Consider the following 23,577-nt stretch of genomic DNA (forward strand, 5'->3'; position numbering starts at 1 on the left):
AGGATAATCCCCACAGTGTAGGGTAGCTGCAGCATGATGGATTATGCTTGGGAAGTCAGTTACATCCAAAACCTATAACACTGAGAACTAACAATCATGTGGGGTTGTGATAATGATCATATCATCTTCACCTCAAATGTGAGACTGGAGGAAATTTAGAACCACTCCAACCCTAATACATGACACAAGCATTATTTGAGGAATATCTCAACCTGGAACCTAACATACAATATTGAAAGGATGTCTATGTAAACAAAATCTACTCCCCCAATAGCAAAAATGACAAGAATAATTTAATAAGCAATAACATCCACAGACATGTTGGATAGCAAAAGGATAGAACTGGAATAATTCTCCTAACCTCTGCTGTGACCTACAACACAGTGGAGCACAATCAAGGGAGAATAATAGACAACCTTGAACATATGTGATAACTTATGTTAATTGGTTCAATCTAAATCCAAAATTCAGCCATTAGGTATGAACCTCCAGGGGAGCAGGATGAGGGTTGCTAAATGAAGGGGTGATTTGCAATTTGACGACTCACTCCATAATAATTGTATAATACCACTGCCCTACTTTGTACTAAATAATATTGTCTTATTTTATGTGAGTTACATTGAACATGATGCTTCCATGGGTGACCATTCCAGCAGCTTGTAACTGAAAAATGGAAATGACTCTCATATTCCACTAGAAAAAATGGGAATGAGACGGTATTGAAGAGTTTGGAGGAATGTTATGACCAAAGATTGTGTAATGGGTGATCAGGAAACCTTATTTTGGAAAGCAGACCATACCTATTTATTCAATCAAGATATAGCACAGATGGGTAGCTATCCCATTTGCTTTACTCATGAGATCAATGGGTGGTATGATCTAGAATAGGCAAGTTTATGAAGTAACACTGCAAGGTTATTCACTTTTGAGTAATCTTATAGAACAACCCATCTCAATGGTGAGCACTGCATAGCCATGGAATGGAAGGTGCAAATCAAAATAGTTGTACAGTGCAATTTTGAATTGTGGAATGCTTGGCCAGACATTACTTCCCACAGAGCAAAATCCATGTGATGAAGGTAGGAAGAATGGGGCCTAGAAATTAAAGAAAGCATTAATATAAACTTATCCAGTCTTGGAGTTATACCACAGCTTGAAGAACAGCCACATAGGGAAGGCAAATACCAGAGGAAGCCGAAACTGTAACATGATGTAAATAATAGGAGATTAATGTGTTAGATTTTGTCCAAATATCCACTTGCAGGATTTCCTTCAATAGTCAATGAAGATAAGAACCAAGAGAAAAGGTGAGGTGTTTAATTTGATAAGAAGTTACTCTTAACAAATTCCTGTGGAAAAGGGTCAAAATGAATCAAATGATGAACCTAACTGGTGAAAAAGAAATAAATTACCAGTTGAATAAGATTGCCATGGAATAAAGAGTCAGGAATGGGAACCATAGAATGAAGCTATACAGGCAATAAAGAAATGAAAGGCTTGCATTGGACATAGAAGTTTATCTGTATCAGAATGAGGGTAGAAATGAGTGACAGAGGGAAGGGAAATAAGTGAAAAGAAGGATTTACCCTCACATGCCAAGTGCTAGATCAAGACGATCGTAGGGCCTAGGCATCTTTTGTTCATAGGCCCTACCCATTGTATAAGTTAAACCAAAAGTTAGATAAGTTGTAGATATATAAATTATAAATTCTGGTTTGAAATGTAAGTATTTATATGCATATAACACACATTTGCTGTTTATGTGGTTTAATACACTGTCGTTAAATATTGGCTGTATATTTATGAGAATGTGAGTACACAAACTAATGCACATATACAAAAATACATCGTATAACTTAAAGATGTAATAAAGTTTTTACAGTAAATTGTATATTTCATATTTGTATGCTTATTATTTTTTGACCCTCTAAGATTAACTTTTAAGGAAGATTTTCATGGACACAGTTTTTTTAGACACCTAGGCACTGTGCTTATTGTGCCAAATAAATAATCCAGCCCTGCATGTGCCACTGAGGTTTTCAGGAGGAAGGAACAATATGAATAAAGGAGATGATAGGTATGGTAGTAATGTGTGCATGTAACAAGCTGACTTGTTCACCATTAATGACCACAGGCCAAAAGTAAAAGGAAATATGCTTTATGGGAAAGGTGAAACATGGAATGCAAGGAAAGAGGTTTGAACAGAGGTACAGGAAGGAAAAGAAGGAGCAAATTAACATCACACTCTAAAAGAGTAATCATTAGGGAGGATGTTGAATCCAGAAGGAATAGATTAACATAAAAATTACAGATAAAACAAAGACTTTATGGTAATGGAAAAGATGAAAGGTATGGGACAAGGTTGCCAAATAACCAGAAATTAAGCAAAGCAAATAACCACAAATGAAAAGCTATGTCAGAAACAAGGACACATCAGCCACAGTAGGTTGAACAGTTTGAAATCCCTGAGAATGGGGTTGTGTGTAAAAGACTTTCCACTTCCACTGATATACCTCCATGGAAAAATGATATACAGATTGAGCCAAATGGAAGGATATGCAACTGGAGAAACCCAATCTCTTTGCCAAGGACTGGACAAAAACCAGGCATTAAGGAGAGTATAAACTGTTGGGTGTAGAATTGGTGACTTGAGTTATTGAAGAAGACTGTGAAATAAGGGAAGCAATACAGGAGGAAATGACTGGAGTTGGTGCCAATGAAAAAAACCACAGATGAACCAGCAAATAGGGAGCTATCAGAAGGACCCAGCACGGAGTGGTGGTATGGATGAAAGAAACCATCCAATGAAGCAATGAGATAAGAGGCTAAACACAGAGGAATTTGTAAGACCAGTCTTGGCTGAAAGAAATAATAGCTAAGGCCTGAAGATGAGGCATCAGAGGCCAAAAGAGGGGTAATTTGTGATTCAGTGTGGTGGCTAATGCATTAGTGTGAGAAAAAACCTGTTAACTGTAAAGCCACTAGAAAACAAGAACATTAAGGGACCAATCCATTGGATAAATCTTATCAGTGTAGGAAAGATTATTTACTCATGAGGTTGAAAGCCCTCAGAACCTGACACACAATTAAACAAATGTTGTGCTTGTGAGCCCAATAGAGGATATCAGAAGTATGAAAACAGAGGGATCCCAACCAGATGCTACCTGAAGGCATGCATCTGTAAATAAATGTAAATATCGATTAGGAGAAGAAAGCAGGATGCCAGGTGATTTATAAATCTTGTCCAACCAACAAAGCAGACTGTCCACTAAGGAAGAGGGAAGTGTAATAGGAGTAGCAAAGGGATCCCAAACAAGGATCCACTGAACATACAGAGTCCACTGTTGGGAATGTACAACCTAGGGGAACTAGAGGTGTCATGGAAGGCCATACCCCCAAAAACAATAGAACCTTGTATGCTGAAAGAGAAGGAGCAAACAGGGCAATGCAAACTAACAATTCCATGAAATGAAGTCGAAGATGAAAAGGTTGGACCTAACTGAGGTGATTGTTGAAAAGGACACCCAGATGTCCAATATGATTAACCAGCCCACCTGACCAGCCATTCGATGAAGCTGATGAGTATGACTGATTGACTTCAATTTGGAAAGGGCCAGAAGAAGTCAATCTTCCACATAATAATGGAAATGCAGCCACAGGGTATGAAGATAAGAAGTAGATGCCTTAATAATCCAACAGAAAACATAAGATATAGAAGCAAACTTGAATGGTAGGATGTAAAACTAATACATCATTCTGTGATGAACAAACCAAAGATATGGATGAAAGGGAACTGTGTGGTAAAATGGGGAAAGTGAACAAAGTAAATGAGGCAGGGTAAATCAATGGCAAGCCTCCAGTCCCTGGTAATTTTGGAACAACAAATAGTTCAAACAGTTTGGAAAAAAACTCAGTAACTGGTTGGGAATAGGTTTGATAGTCTGTTGAATGAGCATGTCCTGAACCACCTCTGACAGATACTGACAAACAAGGTGATCCTGAGATAGAGGGAAGGAAAGAGGCACAGGAGACAAGGGAGGTGCAGGAAGTGGGATCACAAATTCTTCCAATAAAATTTGAAGAACCCAAACATCATTGATGAAAGAGTGCCAATGATAGAAAGAAAGCCAAAAGTCAAACCTCTTACTGGACCAGAGCCTACCAGAGAGTCACCAATACATATTGGCAATGTGATGTGCATCATGAAGAAAAATGACAAGGTTAGAATTGGGAAGGGAAAAATAGGAAACCACACTGGGTGCCACTCTTAGCTCTGACTGAGACAAGTAGGTTATCAAATAGAAATAGGGTAAATTGTTGTTTGAATGCCACCCAAAATTCCAGGATCTTTCACAGCTAAAACATTGGAACAAATGGGCCATATGTAAATCCCAGAGATAAAGTACAGGTTAAGGGCCCTTGATAAGACAGCATCTTGACCAAGAAGGTCCCAACAACAGAGAACCATGTATACAATGCCAGGACCAAAGACAACAAAAATAAAAAACAAAGGTGGAAATAAAAAGGGAGAGGATGTCCCTTAAAATCCCCTCAGGATTTCTGTGAAGAGCCTCAGACAGGAGATGAATAATGAGAAGATATTACCAAGGAATCATAATGGTAAGACATAAACAGGAAAATTGGACCTGGGTTAAACTGAAAGGAGATTCGAGATACACTCAGAAATAAGTAAAACAGAATCCAACAGTTTTGGTCTATATAAGAACAGTTTGTAGAATGATAAGAGAGGGCAGACTGGTCCAAAGACCATGGAGGAAAAGGCATGCTAATGCCATCATTTAACTTGAAGGCAAATTGTCCAGCATGGACTTTAATGTCAGGGGAAGTGAAAAAACAAACAGGATTGGGAAAAATGCTCAAGGAAAGATGTTAGTCATAAGAAATAGGAGTAAGGGTTAGAACATCACATACCTGAGAAACAGAGTTTGAAACAATATGGACGTCCAAACTGTATCCTCAGTAATGGTATGGGAAGGCATGGCAAAACCAGGAGGTAGAAATAAGCAACTGAAGTCTTCATTAGCCTGAACAAGTTCAACATGTTCAGGAGAAAATGAGGCTCGATCTGGAAAAGAGGTTGGCCCATGTAATGTTCAATCTCCCTGTAAATAAACAATGATAAATCTTTGATCAGGTTGCCAATACCCGAGACCTGAGATAAAGAAGCTGTTGAAGATGAAACATCAAAAGTGGTAACATTAACTTTGGAATTCATGCTTCAAAAGTTGACAAAAAGGTGACTACAATAAGATAGATTTAAGATAATTTTAAAGAGAACTGGGTGGTTTATAAAGTGTAACAACTTCATGAAGACAATGTGTCTTAAATTGAAATCAGGTAAAAAAACAAACAAACACATCCAAGCACAAGTGCTGCCAAACAAGAAGTGATAGTTCAGTAGAAGTCATACAGGAATGACTTCCAATATTTAGAACACATTTACTAAAATGAATAAAGAGAAGTGATAGTTCAGTAGAAGTCATACAGGAATGACTTCCAATATTTAGAACACATTTACTAAAATGAATAAAGAGAAGTGATAGTTCAGTAGAAGTCATACAGGAATGACTTCCAATATTTAGAACACATTTACTAAAATGAATAAAGAGAAGTGATAGTTCAGTAGAAGTCATACAGGAATGACTTCCAATATTTAGAACACATTTACTAAAATGAATAAAGAGAAGTGATAGTTCAGTAGAAGTCATACAGGAATGACTTCCAATATTTAGAACACATTTACTAAAATGAATAAAGAGAAGTGATAGTTCAGTAGAAGTCATACAGGAATGACTTCAATATTTAGGACACATTTACTAAAATGAATAAAGAGAAGTGATAGTTCAGTAGAAGTCATACAGGAATGACTTCCAATATTTAGAACACATTTACTAAAATGAATAAAGAGAAGTGATAGTTCAGTAGAAGTCATACAGGAATGACTTCAATATTTAGAACACATTTACTAAAATGAATAAAGAGAAGTGATAGTTCAGTAGAAGTCATACAGGAATGACTTCCAATATTTAGAACACATTTACTAAAATGAATAAAGAGAAGTGATAGTTCAGTAGAAGTCATACAGGAATGACTTCCAATATTTAGAACACATTTACTAAAATGAATAAAGAGAAGTGATAGTTCAGTAGAAGTCATACAGGAATGACTTCCAATATTTAGAACACATTTACTAAAATGAATAAAGAGAAGTGATAGTTCAGTAGAAGTCATACAGGAATGACTTCCAATATTTAGAACACATTTACTAAAATGAATAAAGAGAAGTGATAGTTCAGTAGAAGTCATACAGGAATGACTTCCAATATTTAGAACACATTTACTAAAATGAATAAAGAGAAGTGATAGTTCAGTAGAAGTCATACAGGAATGACTTCCAATATTTAGGACACATTTACTAAAATGAATAAAGAGAAGTGATAGTTCAGTAGAAGTCATACAGGAATGACTTCCAATATTTAGGACACATTTACTAAAATGAATAAAAGCCAGTTTCATCTCATACAAATATTAAATGGAAATTATCAATGCTGCAGATTTATGTATGTGCATATCTGTAAAAAGTGAACATCTGATATGGTAAAACGAGATCAAATAAATAGATTACTTAGGTTTAAAGGTACATTTTGTAAATGATAATTACAATCAGGTGCCCTTTAATGTTTTCAGAATATTAAAATTACATGGATAGATTATTCTATCGGCTGTAAGAATACAACTTCACTGTACACCACAAACTGGTCAACAACATGGAACAGATTACATCACCAGCTGTAAGAATAGAACTTCACTGTACACCACAACTTGGTTCAACAGCATGGAATATATTATCTTCCCAGCTGTAAGAATACAACTTCACCATACATCACAACTTGGTCAACAGTAGGGAACAGATTACCTCACAATTTGTAAAAATAAAACTCCACTGTATATCACAACTTGGTCAACAGTAGGGAACAGATTATCTCACCAGTTGTAAAAATACAACTCTACTGTACACCACAACTTGGTTCAACTGCATTCACATGGAGACCTAGAAAAATGGCAAAGACATTATATCACATGCACTAACTAAAACAGAAACTAGCCTAAACATAGAAAATACTGACAGAAATGTAAGTTCAGTCTAGAAAAGGTAATTCTCAGTAAAATATGCATTATAGTGGTCATGGTCAGACATGTTAATGAACTTGAAGCTTATATGACCATTAAATCTCTGATTATTCCTTGAACAGAAGTGGATATACAAGTCTAATGATGAAGATGCTATATCATATTATATTGAATCAGAGGGTAATACAAGCCTAACAATTTGTAAAGGGTTGAATAAGGAAACACCAGATGTAGAGTGGTATGCATATTTTGGTGATTAGCCCAGAAGCCAGCAAAGATATCCTAACCATTAGAACTGAGATTAATTAGACATTTAATTTTTAATATAATAACCAAAAGAGTACTGGACTTGAAAGATAACAAGCCTTTATTCATAGTAAAATGTCTACTGAATGTCATGGGATAACCAATTAAAATATATAAAGTTTGGACAGCCAGTTGATCAATAGTGCAAAGATGAAAGAAAACTGTGATCAGTACTTCAAGCACTATCACAGAATATTTGGTAAAGAGTTGTTGAGCTAATATATTGCCTTAACTCTTTGAATATGGTTAGGTAAAAGTATATATGTATGTAATGACCTTTTTTTACAACTATATTTAACACTTGGTGTTTTCAGTACTGATGTTTGCTATATAAAGTCATAAATCTTGACCACTGTTCATCTCATTCTTGACTTTTTATCAGCAAAGTCACTTCACACTACATTTCAAAATAGAAAACACTATTCTTCCTACAGCTGACCTGTGAAGCCTATGTGATCCACCACAAAGCTAAAAGCTTTGACCTCAGATTTCATTTTGAGCACCTTAAAACCTCCTTCAGCTTTTAGCAATCCTTAAACATTCATTATTTTTCCCTTCGTAGGTGCAGTTAATTTTGCAGTGCAACACCACCTTATTATGTGTACACAAGTCTCTCAATTTATAAAGTATATTTCGATGAAATTTGGTGAAAGCTTTAAGTAAACACTACATGTGTTTTATATTAAAAAAAGTTTTTTTACTGAATTTCTACTGAAAATTTGTCTGTGTATTTACAAATTCAAGGCAAGCAGAAGCCTCTTGTTCATAAAATGTGAGTCTGAAGACCTGGTGAGTGAAGATGATGTGCAAAAGAGCAAACCACTCTACTAAACACAAAGGGAACTGAAGAACAACACTCCAGGAGCACCCAGAACTAGAAGGCAAAACTGAAGAAAGAAATGTGATACTTGGGCAGAAAAAAAAACACAAAAGTGAGAAGTAGGACTCCATGGTGTAAGTATACATCCAGGACAGATCAAGAAAGGGACTCCAAACTCCTATATATAGGGAGACAAAGAAATATGGGAGTAAACTCCTGGTTGAATAGGCTGCACCCATTGGAGCCTACCCGTTGTGTGGTAAGACTTGAACAGATTAGGCAATATGACTGGACAAGGTGCTTTCCTGAGGATGAGGGAAGTAGATATGTAAAGTGAGCAGAGGGTGGGGAGTCAAAAACCCTCAGAGAGAACCAGTATAAATAACAGAACAGTCATGAAGTACAGCCAAAAGGTCACATACACTAAAACAGTTAAAGAAAGTACTCAGAAGTAAGAAACTAACTAAAACTTTAAAAAGTCTGTTCTATAAAGTGCATAAAATTAACAAACCTGGAAAAACAAAGAAAATCAATAGAAATCATAAAACAATCAGTAATATCCAAGATACAAAACCACTAAAGGGACTGATAAGATAAATGTCCCTCAAACACAGGACTTATAAGACAAATCAAAGAAGCCATAAGACAGAAAACATGAAGATAAAACTCAAACTAAAGAACATTAGAATAAAAAAAGAAAAGACACCCAGTTAACAAAAACATATTTTAATTCAAAATGTTTCCACAATTAATGTGACTAGAAGTAAAGAACTTGTAACTAAATAATATTAACAGTGATAAAAATGTTAAATTTTAAATAAATTTAACACAAGAAACAAATTCCAAATGCATGTTGTAAACTAAAGTAGCCTAGATCATAAAAAAAAAATTATAAAATTTAAAATTACCCCACACTGAGTGAAGGCAGGAATGACCTAAACTATGGAGTGCAAAAATTAGGGCCATATACACAAACTCATGCAAACTCATTGAATGCAAGTTTATTGACAGGGAGTAAGAAATACACACTGAAAAAAACAGATTTCCTGGCAAAAGATCAATACCTATCTTGATATGACAAAAAAAACTGCTGATCAAACGTAAGACTCAAACACCCTATGAACTAGAATCTGTGCATACTCAGTTGGCATTGTCAATTCTAAAAGTGAGGTCTAGTATTATAACTACCATCTCATTATGTGGCATACTGAATTCAAATTCATATAATGATAGTAGAATTCTGAAAATAGAAACATTTAAAAAACAAACAAGTAGAAACAATGGAACTCAAACACAAGAAGTTGAATCTTGAACATGAAACTGATATTAATTTGTCAGCAAACATAATCAAAATTGTTCAGTCACATGGAAAACAAGTAAAAACATAATACATAGGTCACATGTATACACATTTCTGAAGTGATGCAAAAAATTAAGGGTTATAAAAGATTTTTGTGCTGTTAAAAACATTTTCCAATGTCTCGAGGGTAAATGCAGGGCAAGTAGCTGTTAGAAAGAGGAGGTTGTGAAGTTTTAGAAATAATTAGCACCTCATGGATATAACCCCTCCCAGTAATTACTTCCTTTTAAGTACAACTTTTTTACCATGCACGGAACAATTTTACATTGATTTCACCTCCCATAAAAACTTCATAACAAGTGCAACCTATGACCTTGATTTTTGGGAGGAAAGTCAAATCATGACCTCTCTATAATGTCTTCTCTTCATCAATAATGTTACTTATGACAACACATGAATACAGTGTATACAGTATGTAGTAAAGAGGCCACATGACTAGAAAATAGTATTTACAGGTTGGTATGTGTATCTTGGTACCTCAGAGTGTTCAAGTCAAACTCCTTGGTACATATATATAGGTATTATGGTTCAAAACATTCAAGTCTTGAAAGGTATCCAGGAGCAGTCAAAAGCTGTTGTCTGTCTTGATCATGCTCAAAGAATTAAGGTTTATTTTTAAAGTGAATGTAGTATATTTTGAACGAGTAGCCTAGATATTAAGTAACTTGATTAGGAATTACTAGCAGGGTGTGAAGATTATCACCTTACAGTTTGTTGAATGACAGGCTCGACTAATCTGTGCAGTAAGCATGGCTAATGAAATACCTCAAGACACCCAGAAAAGTTGTAAATATCTCAGGCTGAGAACAGGAATTCATTGCGAAGAAAAAGGAGGCTCAAAGATTCACACATAGAAACATGACGTGGACACTGATATCAATCACAGTTGTGATAAAAGTAACAAGATAAATGAAACAGGAATATTAGAGAAATTTTAGTCAATTTGAAATTATTTTAACATAAGATGTTACATTTTATCTAGTATTTGCATTCAGAGAGGATTACCTTATTAGACATCAGCTAGCATCTAAAAATAATTTAGTTCAGATGTTTATTCTTATTTCTTTACAGGTTCTTTTAAATTTGTGGAATGGCCCCTTTTCAGAACTGGGATGAAAGGATCCAATTTTCAAAATCAAGTTTTGGTTCAATCAAGGTATGAAGCTTCAGATGTTTGGTTCTTTGTTTAACACTGGTAAATATGGAATATTCTTTTTTGTGTTCAGTGAATCTGGTTTCTCTTATGTAAAACAATTCTACACAGTTACTACACATTATTTAATAAACTGATATCAAAACTGTGAGCTGAAAACTAACAAACAAAATATTTCTTGATATAATAACTACCAGACCAATGACATTCAAAGAGATTCCATTATCTCTCTAAAACAAATAAAAACGGATGACATTTTATGAAATTTTGTGTCAGTTTGTAATATTTTATACATTTGAAATAAAAATATGACGTGCATATTTATGAAATGAAGGTGATAAAAGAATAGGTTATTTAAACAAACAAATCAATTTTAAATTATCTTTACTGAACTGTTATCAATCATTATCATTATACAGTGTACCAATCTGTTATGTTATCTGTAAAAACCATTATGCTCAACCCTGGAGAACAGCATCTGGCACAGCTTGAACTGTGCCATTTGTTATCTGTTTACTGATCCTTTGAATAACAACTTCCTGTCAGATGCAACTTTTTTATCAATGCAGGTAGGTTGACTGTATTTAAGAGGAACTACTGCATTACGAGGGCTGTTCAAAAAATAAGCGGACTGTTTGAATTGCGCGGCTCCAGTTGGTTCCAGGGGAATCTGCTTGGTGTCGCTAGGTTTGCACAGATCAGCTGATTACGACGCCATTTCCCGATTGCAGATATCTTCATTTGTATTTTAGCTACGCGGTTTTAAGTGAAGTGCGATTTTTTCGTTTGGCGGATTTCAGAATGAATGACCTGAAGGAGCAACGACTTGCTGTGAAATTTTGTGTTAAACTTGGAAAATCTGCGACTGAAACTTTTGCTATGCTTAACACGTCTTACGGTGATGTTGCTATGAAGCGTACGGCATGTTTCAAGTGGCATGAACGTTTTAAGGATGGTCGACAGTCCATTGAAGATGATGAGCGTCCTGGACGTCCTTCCATGTCAACTGACGACCCACACGTCGACAAAATCAACACCCTGGTGCGGGCAAATCGATGTCTGACTGTCAGGGAGCTTGCTGAAGAGTGTGGGATATCAGTTGGATCTTGTTACGAGATTTTGACCGAAAAATTGAAGATGCACCTCGTTGCTGAGAAATTCAGCCCTCAGAACTCGTGAGTTTTTTGCCAAACACTCGATCACTGTTCTTCTCCCCCCCTATTCACCTGACCTTGCTCCTTGCGATTTTTTCTTGTTCCCCAAACTCAAAATACCCTTGAAAGGAAGAAGATTTGAGACGATTCCCAAGATTAAGGCAAATGCAACGAAGGAGCTGGAGGACATTACAAAAGAAGTGTACCAGGACTGTTTCAACAAGTGGAAACACCGTTGGGATAAGTGTGTGCGTTGGGGAGGAGAGTACTTTGAAGGGGTCCCAGACCTGTAACTTCTAAATAAAGTACATTTTGTTTTATGACGTCAGTCCGCGTATTTTTTTTTAACAGACCTCATATAAAATAAACTATTAGCAGAAACCTGTGAACTACCAAAATATAGGTTATAATACGATAAATTATGAACACACAGGGTGTCCAGTGTCTTTTGTTGATGAAAATATAAAATGATTGAAAAAAACGTTTTCTTCCTCTTCCACTTGTCACTCACCATCTCTTATTTTTAATTTCAATTAACACAATGAACAGTTATATCTTTAACATCTTAAACAATGACTAGATGTATTCATGATAATAAATTTAATGACAAAAGTACAATAAATGTAGTATTGATGTCCTTTTTTAGACTTAATATATTGAGTAGTTATATCACAATATTAAACAATTACTAAATGTATGATAATAAAGCCTTTAAAAGAAACAAAATTAATGTTTCATTTCAAAAGATACATATAGTATTTTATCTAAACCATCGTGAACATGCTTAGATGTGTGAGAATATTTTAACAGACAACAATGTAAAAAATAGTTCTTTTGGAGACTTGATATGCTAAACTTACACAATTAGTAATAATATTGTAAAATTCTTAAACAGTGACTAAACATAGTAAAGGCCATCTAAAAAACAGTCACAAGTGAATCAATGATTGTCATTTTTAGGTACAGTGCAAGTCAGAATTGTGGATTTATCTTTTCCAGTTAATGGCCCAGATATCTGACTAGAAGGTCCTGTTTTTTTTTCATCTGAAAACTCTGTACTTTCATTCAACTGTATAGCAGCTGAATCATAGGTGGATGAGTTTAGGACTCTGAGAAAATTTTCAAACAAAAGTGCAACTGACAACAAAACATAAAAAACAATTTGAATTTCATGTCAGGTCACTTTATTGCTTCCCTTGTCCATTTGAAGTTGATACTGTATGGATCCCTCTCCAGTTTTGACACTTATTCCCTTATCCCTAACCACTGCACAATGAAGTACTGTAAAGATGGTCTAATGCTCAGCCAACAAACTTGTATGTGCTTTATAAAGATTTCCTATGGAAGGTCAAGATCTATCTGCATGTCTTTGTAATTCTCTATTCTTCTAAATGAGGTCTTGAATGGTCCATTTAAATCTATTGCTAATTGTTCTGTTTCCTGACCATATTCTGCTACATCCTTGCTGAACACACTGTGCATTGTATGAAGATTACATGTATCTACAACAATGAGATCATTTCATTCTCAATTTGCAGCTATAAGTAGCTTGGAAAATTCTCCAAAGATTGTTTCTTAACATTTGGACCATTGCTACTCAAAACAACAAGGGATTCCAATGGTATGTAATCATCCTCTAATATTTCCACCATGCACTTGGTAACAACTTTCCACCTGCATAACAGAAAAACAATGGGCTTGTAATGTTTGTACCAGACTTCATTACAGATTGGAGATTAGTATCTTAAGAAATCCACTTGTTTCTTTACTCTTGCTTGAGTTGTTTCATCATACTGCAATGAGGAAGAAGTATTTGAATTTCATACATAATATCAAAGAAAAAGTAAAAACAGGACCAAAATCATCTAATAGTAGGCAAGATGACTCTCTTTTGCTCCTATTTAAACTGCCATTGGGCATTTGAACATTGCTTTGAAAGTTTCGACAATACAATCACTAGCTCTGAAACATACTTTGGATGATGTACATTTTTCTGCCCAGATAACTAAAACACACAAGGTACAGGGCAAGTCACAATTGTGGATTTATGTTTTACAGTCAATGGCTCAAATATCTGACTAGAAGGTCCTGCTTTTTTTCACTTGCAAACTCTGTATTATCATTCAATTGTATAGAAGATGAATCGCAGTTTGACTAGTTTGAAACTGTTTAAAATTTTTCAAATAGAGGGATAACTGACAACAAAGAACAACATCTTGACTTTCATGTCAGGTTGCCTTATTGTTTCCCTTAACCTCTTGAAGTTGATATACTCTATGGCATTACCTTTGGGTCCTGTACTTTAGAAGTTCATATGTCATGCTACACATGCCTCTGTTCATGTGCCTACAGGGTGCATAATTCTTCCCATGATTCCTAGAATGTGCACATTTTACTGTTGTCATGACAGTAAAAACTGCAATGTTGAGCTACCCTTGTATGGCATCATTTTAATGTATACTGACTAACAGACAACACGCTACTGTATAGGGTGCAAATGGTTAAAACAGGTAACCACTCCAAATGGCCTTTGACACCCCATTTAGGGAAACAAGTAAATATTAAAATGTTAGTTTGCCATGAAAATTTTCTAAAACAGCATCAGTTGTTGGATATACTACCTGGATCCATTCAGATCAAGGAGACTGTTCTCACATTTTAATTGACTGTGTTTTTGGCAGAACATCTATAGACATGATTCTGATAATAAATTAATCATCATGGTAAAATGTAGTATTAAGAACTATTGTGCTATTAACTGAAACATTGTTAGTTTTGAAGGAAGGAATGTTCAGAATATTAATGAATGCTGGGTACATGTAAACTAGAGCAACCTATCCAAATGTTTTTCAAAGAAATGTTGGACAGTGTCTTAAAATATAAATGTAGTCTTAAAAACTTTCCTAACTTTTTTTCTGCAACATCTTTACATAACGTCACTTTTCTTTGAATATTTCTCGCTTGTCTAATTTTGTAAATATAGAAATTTCTGTAAAATACAAGGACAAATACAACATATGGGAAAGAAAAGGCATTTCTGTGAAATACAGAAGTACTTGATGACCTGAACATAAAGTGGATTTTTAACAAGATTGTTTTATGAAACTAAGTAACTTCCTTCAGCTGTCACTACAAAACCTTATCAGTGATCACATACAAAACAAGAGAGGTCCTCTAGATATTACAACCTACTCATTTTATTGTAATAAAAATTCTATACATATTGTTCATCTACAATTTACCTCAGTCTTCACTGTTACTTCACTACACTTCTCTTCTTGTTCCTCTTTTGTAACACTTGAGTTCAAAATGACACATGAAGATCTTTCTTCTAAGGATTCAGTTTCTGCTGTAGCTAGTAATATAAATAATGTATATTTGTCTGGAACAACCAGACTGAATGCTATTATTCATCACTAAGCAACAATAAAAGTTCACATAATGTAATTACACATCAAAATGTGGGAGTTTAGAGATGTTCTTGCTAAGCAAATCTCTCAAATAATCTCTAGTTCAAAGTCAATATTTCCCCTCATGACATTCCATTATACATACTCACAAACATTAAAGACGCTCGAGACTGAATACACAGGTGTCTCCTATCATAGGAAAAACTGTTACAGCGTCTGATAAAATTAGCAAGTTTCATGTATTAATTAATATCATTAATTAAAATATTTGTTTTGACCACCATAATTCTTTTACCACTGAGCATTTATAAAATTTGTACACTAATCCTTTGGAATTCATCAACATCTCTCAAAAACAAACTAAAAATGTGAAATAAGGCCATTAAAACTGTTTTTGTTGCCTATTTTAAATTTCAAAACAACATGACACAAACATGAAAATTTTTAATTTGTAAACTATTGTTCAGTCCTGTAGTTTTAATATTCGAATGACAATTATGTTAACTCATAAAAAAAATTATAAAGTGAAAATACAATGCACTTCTAATGTAAATATTATTGTATGTAAATTACTGAAATCCAAAGTTTTTATATTAACATGCCCTTCATCATGTACAAAAAACACCTATGTGTAGTAATTCTACTCGCTTGTTTGTTGTTAACTTTGTGTAACTTGTATTTAATTCACCTTGAGTTCTCTTTCTTAACAAAACTAGATAAACAGAGCTATATGAAATCTTCACACATTAATCACACTTAAGGGTACAGTGAAAATACTGTTTTTAAAATTTTGTAGGTTGTCTTTGGACTGCTAAACTTATTTATCTACTGAGTAGTAGTGCAAATGGTTAAAACATGTAACCCATCCACGTGACATTTAGCTCCCTTTGGGAGTTCACAAAATGAAGGCAGTAATACAATTCACAATGGAAATAGAACCTAACCCACTGGTAAATAAACAACTAGAAGAACATTCGATTCTTTGTGAATGTGTAATCAGCAATACAACAAAACATGCATACACTGAGCTTTGTATTACTAACCTGACAACAAATCATGCCAGGGAAGACCATACAATAAAGTGGAATGATACTAATGAATATATATACATAAATTACAAATGAGAAAAAAGCAACAAACATTTTACATTAACCTAACTGATAACATAATCATTGAGCCCAGCATAGAGATCAGCAAAACTTAGATATTCAACTTGAAAACATCCAAAGTTAGTTCGTTAAATTTCTAATCAAGAAGGCCATAAATGAGTGGATAATTCACCAGCCTCTCTATTAAGATGATCCAGAATCAAATCTTGGATATAACCAGCCCAGAAATAGTTCATTGGCGATTTATCTGTAAACAACTGCAAATTCACAAATAAAATGTTGAATAAACACTACTATTTAATAAGTTATAATAAAAACAATTTGAAAAAATCTAACTAATTAATATTATCAATAAATAGTGGTATACACTAATAACTACTTGAAACAGAATTTCTATTTTCATGGAGGAAAACATGATCTTCAAACTGACCAGATTTCAATAAAATACCAATGAAAATATTTGGTTTAACAAATTCTTCATAAATATGATGCAAGCTGGAGAAAAGCTGAAAACTTAGTGCTTTAACTAACTTGTGTTCTCGGTATGTTTACAGTATGTAATACTATAACCTTAATCAATCTGATATATGATGAACACTGTGTAAACTACTGTATACATACAATATAAAATATTAATACCTACAGTATAACACAAACTGATGAATATTTATTCAGATTACTCAAAAGTTGATAATATTAAAAAATACCATCAACTGCCAATACCTGTTTATCATAATACCTGATATAGTACTGCTATCTAGGAATCAGGAGTTATAATTTTCTGAAACTGAAAATGTATTTCCAATAGAAACTCACTTCAGGTTCACAAGATTAACTATTTTTGTTTAGTGCTACCCTCTACATGCAAACTTTTTTTTTTCACATGCCAAAATCCTTCTACTTCCCCATACTCTCATGCAAATCATCCTGTGTCACCTTCTCACTAATAGGAATGTGACACACTCACATGATGCTTGTGATTCCCCTTACACCCCTCTACTGAACTATCACTTCAAAGTTGGACAGAAGACGTCAGAACTGAAGAAACGTGGTGAGGAAAAGAGAGAAGTACGAATAGGTAAATATTTATCAAAAATACATTTTCGATATCAGAAAATTATAGCTTTCAATATGGCACTCACCTCCTCTAATAAAATTAGCTAAAAGCCCACACTGAGGAGTGACAGGTTTGAGGGAATGGTTGAAATACTCCCCATATGCATCTAAAGAATAACCTTGGAAATGAGAAATTTAGATCTAAAGATGGTAACTGCACAGCTCCTGAGTCAGGTATACTCTTTACCCAGCTGTGGAACATATAGATAAGGGTAAGATATAAGGGTGGAAAATGAGAGGTGCACATATTAAGTGATTCTAACCATAGAAATATACTGAAACTCAATTCCACAATGACAAAGGTGGATAAACAAAGGATGTACTTCTAGGTGTAAAAATAGTTAAGGCACAGCAGACCATATTCCAGAGGTCAACTACATCCAAAACACGCCTGCAGGGTACTGACATTAGCACAAGGATATGATGAAAATAATACCATCTTAGCTTTAGACCCAAGAACTGGGGGATTGAGAACCACTCCAATTCCCATGTATGACCCATGAGGATTGGCTCTGAGCTACTGATACAGGAACTTGACATCCAGCACTGAAAGAATATTTATTGCTTGCAATGAACTCCTCCAACCATGTAATAGGTTGTAACAATCTATATGACAATAACATCCCTGTAAAAAGAGAGGATAAGAGATAGCCAAGGACAGAACTAGAACAATGTAACCCACAACACAAACAGAGGAAATCAAGAGAGGATGGCATGTTTATGAAGCAAAATATTACAAGGTCATGAACCTATAAGTGATCTTGCAGAACATACTATCTTAGCAGTGAGCATACAAAGCTATGGAAGATGATAAAGCCCAAGTCAGCATGGTTAGACAGTGCAGAATTCAAGTTAAAGAACACCTGATCCATGGGGTGTAACACAAATGCAGGAAAGTACAAACTGTTCTGAAGTCCATGTGGTGCAACATGTTAATCCCCTCACTTAATTATGAGGAAAAGTGATCAGCATGAACTTGAATATCACATGAGGAAGAAAAAGAAATAAAAATGGCTGGGAAGGTTGTTCATACAATAAGGAAGGAAAAGTGCATAAGGAACAAGGTAAAGGATAAAATATGACAAACCTGAGACACAAAACCCATAAATAATGTGTTATATCTAGTAGACTTACTGGGTTGGGAATAAGAAGGAAAAGAAACTTATTTTAAAAAACAACCACTTCATAAGGAAACAAAGTTGAACATAAAGCATTAAACAAATAAATGAGTCCATCAATTCATTCAAACCCAAGTGCTACCAAACAAGAAGTGATAGTTCAGTAGAGTGTGTAGAGGGAATTATGTGAGCATGTCATACTCCTATTGTTGATAAGGTGATGAATGATGACTTGCATGAGAAACATGCTGGAATCTTCCAATTCTAATAGGGGAAGCAGAAGGTTTGTGGCATGCATAAAGAAATACCTTGCATATAAAGAATCTCACTGAACAAGAATAGGTGATCTTGTGAGGAGGATAAGTATTGTATCAGAAAACCCATTTCTATCAGTATTACAAGTAGAGCCAACCACCATTACCTTTAGCTATAGCATCTACTACAGTGCTCATATCTTGAAGTCTGACAGTCATGAAAACAGCAGAATACCAACATATGAAGCTTCTCCTCCACTATACCATCATCTGAGAGTCCCACTCATGCCAATATCACACACACAAGAACGTCAAATTCCAGAAAACAAAACATGAACTTCACCAATACAATTAAAACAGAGCATGGATTATTTTTCTTACCAGAGACTTGATTTCACACTATAGTAACAAGCAGATAAGGAAGAGGTAGTTAGACACTGCTCAACATCTGAATACCAAAAGCTATAACAACAAGTTAATAAGGAACAGTAAGATATCCCTCAACAACTGGATACAACAGTTGAATGCAACAAGTTGATAAGGCACAAACATTTAAATGACAACCAGAAAAAAATATGACAGTCAATAGTGAGAAGATGAGAAGGAAGGAGCAGATAAATGTTCCTCAGCAACTAGGTGTGATAGAATATGGTGATAAACTGATAAGATATGAACATGGTTGTATCCAACAACTGCTGCTTCTACTAAAATGAAAAAAAAATATCTGCTACTGTTCCTGTACATCTGCAAATTGTAATTCTGTGACAACAGCCTATTTATAGAAAGCTGTACAAAAGGAGAGGAACAACACTGGTATTTTCTGAAGAAGACTGGTATCATGGAAATAGTAGTGAAGATTCATTGTTCAAAAATGATGAGAAACAGAGTAATATTACAGAGAAAAAAATTGTAATGTGTCATATTCAATCATTATAATTAAACTTTGCACATTTAGCTTCATGGGAAGTAACACACGCACACAATGGCTCAAAACATCCATATTATGTAAAAATAAAGCTTCCAACAAATAAACATCTCAAAAGCACTCCCTTCACTATATACAATGTACACATGATAAAAAGCTAATATCAAAAGTGATACAGTAATATCTATCAAAGAAAATGACATATATATATATATATATATACAGCAAGATAAATAAGACACAAGAACTGCTATAAAAAGAAAAATTTGAATATAGTTCAAGATGATTACCACAATTTAAATAAGATCATAATTACTGAAACTCAAAACCTTCACACAGCTTTACTACATATCCAAATGAAAATGTAGACCTTATATTAGATAAATACAACAGATAACAGAGTATCTGCTCAAAAACACCCATTAAAGAGTAATATTGAATCTTTTATTAACTATGTAGATGTAAATTAATACAACAAGACTGGACACGAAGGTGTTAAACAAAGTTCACAAACTTTAATATACATTAAACACAAATATACCAAGTGGGTACTTTCCTGAATATTATACATGATAAACCATTAGTCTACATGAATACCTACAAGATCTTGTTAAAATTATATTCACTCAAGATGAGATTTGGACAAACTTACTAAATTTAAAATTCCTTGGTATGCAAAAAAATCTCACACTTACCCAGAGTGACTGGTACTAATCACATGACTGGTCACTCTTGCTATAATTTAGGTAGAACCATAATTTCTAGATATCACCTGAATAATCTCTGAGGGACACTGTTGTTGACATTTTTTACTCAATTTATAGTATTGGGCAATTTTCTTACAAGGGAGTAACAGTTATTATCCACTAGTTGAGTTGTTCCCATGGGTTGCACAAACATATGAATAAAATATTGAATGTCCTCAACACAACATAGAGCATGTATCAACTTATCTACAGTTCTCCAGTCTCATCTCCCACGTGACTTATTGTGCTTTTGTCACAGAAACACATGTATGCTCTACCTTCCCACCATAACCCAGACTTTCTTGTTAACAGTAATGCTGTTAACATTTCTACAAATTTGCAATCAACATCAATTATGATGCAAGTACTTCCAATAACAATAAAACTTCTCAAAGTTCTCTGAAAGCCTTATTCTAGTTTTCAGGATGATCCCATGGCTGCATTGTCAGCCCTTACTATTCAATACGTTTGGGCAATTACTGCTGACAGATTGTTTACTGGTATCCCTGAAAAGTTTTATGATTGTGCAGACTCTTTGTTTGTGAAATTGTTTCCCAAGATTTAATAAGTTTTTGTTTCTTTGCAGTTTTTAAATTTCACACAAAACTACAAGAGGGCGATCTGTCTCTAATTTAGCAGTGTAAGACTAGAGGGACGGTAGGAAGGTAGCTAGTCATTACCACCCACCACCAGCTCTTGGGCTGCTCTTTTACTAACAATTAGTGGGACTGACTTTCACATTATAACCCCCCATGGCTGAAAGGATTAGTATATTTGGTATAACAGGGATTTGAACCTGCAATCCTCAGATTACAAGTCAAGCACTCTAACAATCTAACCATGCTGGGCCACAAGTTTCAATAAGATCACTTTTTTCACAGGCATAGCAAGAACATCTCTTAGCCTTAACTGTGAAAAAGCTTCTTATAGTTTTATTTAATTTTCCTCTAAGTTAGGTTCTATTGCATAGTTTGAAACAATTTCTATCACAACTGATTCAGTACTTTAATCTGCAGTTCTTCCACATTATCCTAATAATCAGTTTATTGCTCACACTTTTTAGAAACAAGCAATATATGAACAGATACACTATTTCATTTCTTGACTCTCAGATTGGTCAATGGAGTAGGGGATTGCCATAGTCTTTAGTTTCATCCATTGTTAGTGTCTGCACTTTTGCACTGTGATTTGTCTTGTTTAAAGACTTTTGTAGAAGTGACTAACTTAGTCTGAACGTAGCTTATCGGTTATTTGTTCACATCGTAAGCAAAGTTAAATTAGTTCTACTACATTAAAACTACTGGCACGAGTGAACCAATAAATAAATTTTAAAATGCTGAATATCAGAGCATGACCTGAGTTAGTAAGATATGGATGGACACTCAAATTATTTTAAGAATTTAATAAAGGCCAATGAGAAATAAAGCTTTTGTGTCGAAGGGAGCTAGCTTACCTGTAAGCAGAAGCCACAAATTAACAATGTTAGTTAAGAAAATAAATTTATATTCATGATATTGTCCAGTGTCCTGCTTCCACATTGTTCATTAACTTTTCATAATAATGAAATGTACTTCATGATGTGAAAAACCCACTCAAAGTAAAAATGTATCTGAGGATGACTGGTATGGTTCTAAAAGCAGATAAAGGCAATGCTATGGTCATAATGAAAACAAATGAATACATTCAACATATGAACATCTTATCAGATACAAACAAATATAAATTAATACACACAAATCCAATAAAAATACATGCAAACCAATTAAACAAAATGCAACAACAAATGAAACAAAAAACCAATACAATCTCACAAACCTGATTGTCTGCTATGACCAATGTCGGCCTATGAATTATCAAACTATAACCTTGGTTAATACATAGTGTGGGTATTATCTAAATATGTAAAATCAGCCAAGCTCCTTTCTCAAAGATTCTTTTAACATTAAATCTATTCTTAATCAACTAAATCATAAAGTCTTAATAGCCAGTTTTGATGCACCCTCTCTCTTCACAGAAGTCCCAACCAGTGAAGCCTCAACCATACTAGCAATCCTGAGATACAAATGTAATGTACTAATGATAAATTGACCACTTAGTTGCCACTATGCACCATGTGCAGTTTGTGACTCCTGTATCACCTGTGGTTTCCATAATTATTACCAATATTGTCAAGATAAAATAATTAGCACAACAATCATCACAAATCAAGTAGATTTATATATGTATCTATACAAACACACACAGACACTTAAGCGCTTTAAATTGTTCACAATTCTTTAAGTATTTTTACTCCTGAAAAAAAAAAAACTACTCCAGTTTCTCAAACGTTTTAAGTTTGGCCCCTTTCCTTCTCTGTAATATACTTTGCCTATCTTTCCAAAACATTCAACTCATTTAAACTGTTATATATATTTATATATGCATCTATGTACAGCCAGTGATGACAATATAAACTTGGCTGAAAATTTTCCTGATGACTTTCACTCCTCCCCCAAATTTAGTCATGCCACTTAACAGAACACTAACTATTTGAAAGTGCTCCAGTTTCTGGTTCTTTTGAAATCTGTGTTCAATACTCTTTATACTTACATGCAAGTAATGAAAATGTCTCTTCATTTTTCATCAATTTGATATCCAACAAAGCATCTTGCTCTCCATCCAAAAAATATTCATCCTTCACCTTTAATACTTCCATGGTTTCAACATTTGTGGTTAGACTGCAAAGAAACAAGTTAGTAACTGGAACTTGCATCACATTTAAAGTTATTACAAAGCCTTTACAAAAACGAATCTAAACTTTTATTATTGTAAAACTTTCATATCAACTAACTGACTTTGTTTTTCAGCTCTAAAAGATGTTACAATCCTAGTTCTCTTATAATTTGAACTCCTTTTAAAATATAGCCCAGACAATTCTTGTAAAACTTTTAAATATGTATAAATGTGTACATCAT

The 23,577-nt window shown here is 34.3% G+C and overlaps 1 protein-coding gene across 8 annotated transcripts in view; it reads right to left on the reverse strand.

The window, feature by feature from the left end:
* LOC143223677 (uncharacterized) overlaps positions 1 to 23,577 on the reverse strand; it is a 41,423-nt gene that overhangs the window by 15,239 nt on the left and 2,607 nt on the right. For 4 of the 8 annotated variants that reach the window (XM_076451953.1, XM_076451951.1, XM_076451950.1 and 1 more), the window contains exons 2-3: positions 23,213 to 23,340; positions 15,188 to 15,300 (exon numbers count right to left, since the gene is read on the reverse strand). In XM_076451953.1, the coding sequence (XP_076308068.1) occupies positions 15,188 to 15,300; positions 23,213 to 23,318 (219 nt within the window). In that variant the 5' untranslated portion in view covers positions 23,319 to 23,340. Of the gene's footprint in view, positions 1 to 4,932; positions 5,124 to 15,187; positions 15,301 to 23,212; positions 23,343 to 23,577 lie in introns of those variants that run through there. The other 4 variants (XM_076451955.1, XM_076451956.1, XM_076451954.1 and 1 more) reach the window with 2 other exon arrangements.

This window comes from Tachypleus tridentatus, chromosome 8 (genome assembly GCF_004210375.1).
Source record: "Tachypleus tridentatus isolate NWPU-2018 chromosome 8, ASM421037v1, whole genome shotgun sequence".
NCBI classification, from domain to species: domain Eukaryota; kingdom Metazoa; phylum Arthropoda; class Merostomata; order Xiphosura; family Limulidae; genus Tachypleus; species Tachypleus tridentatus.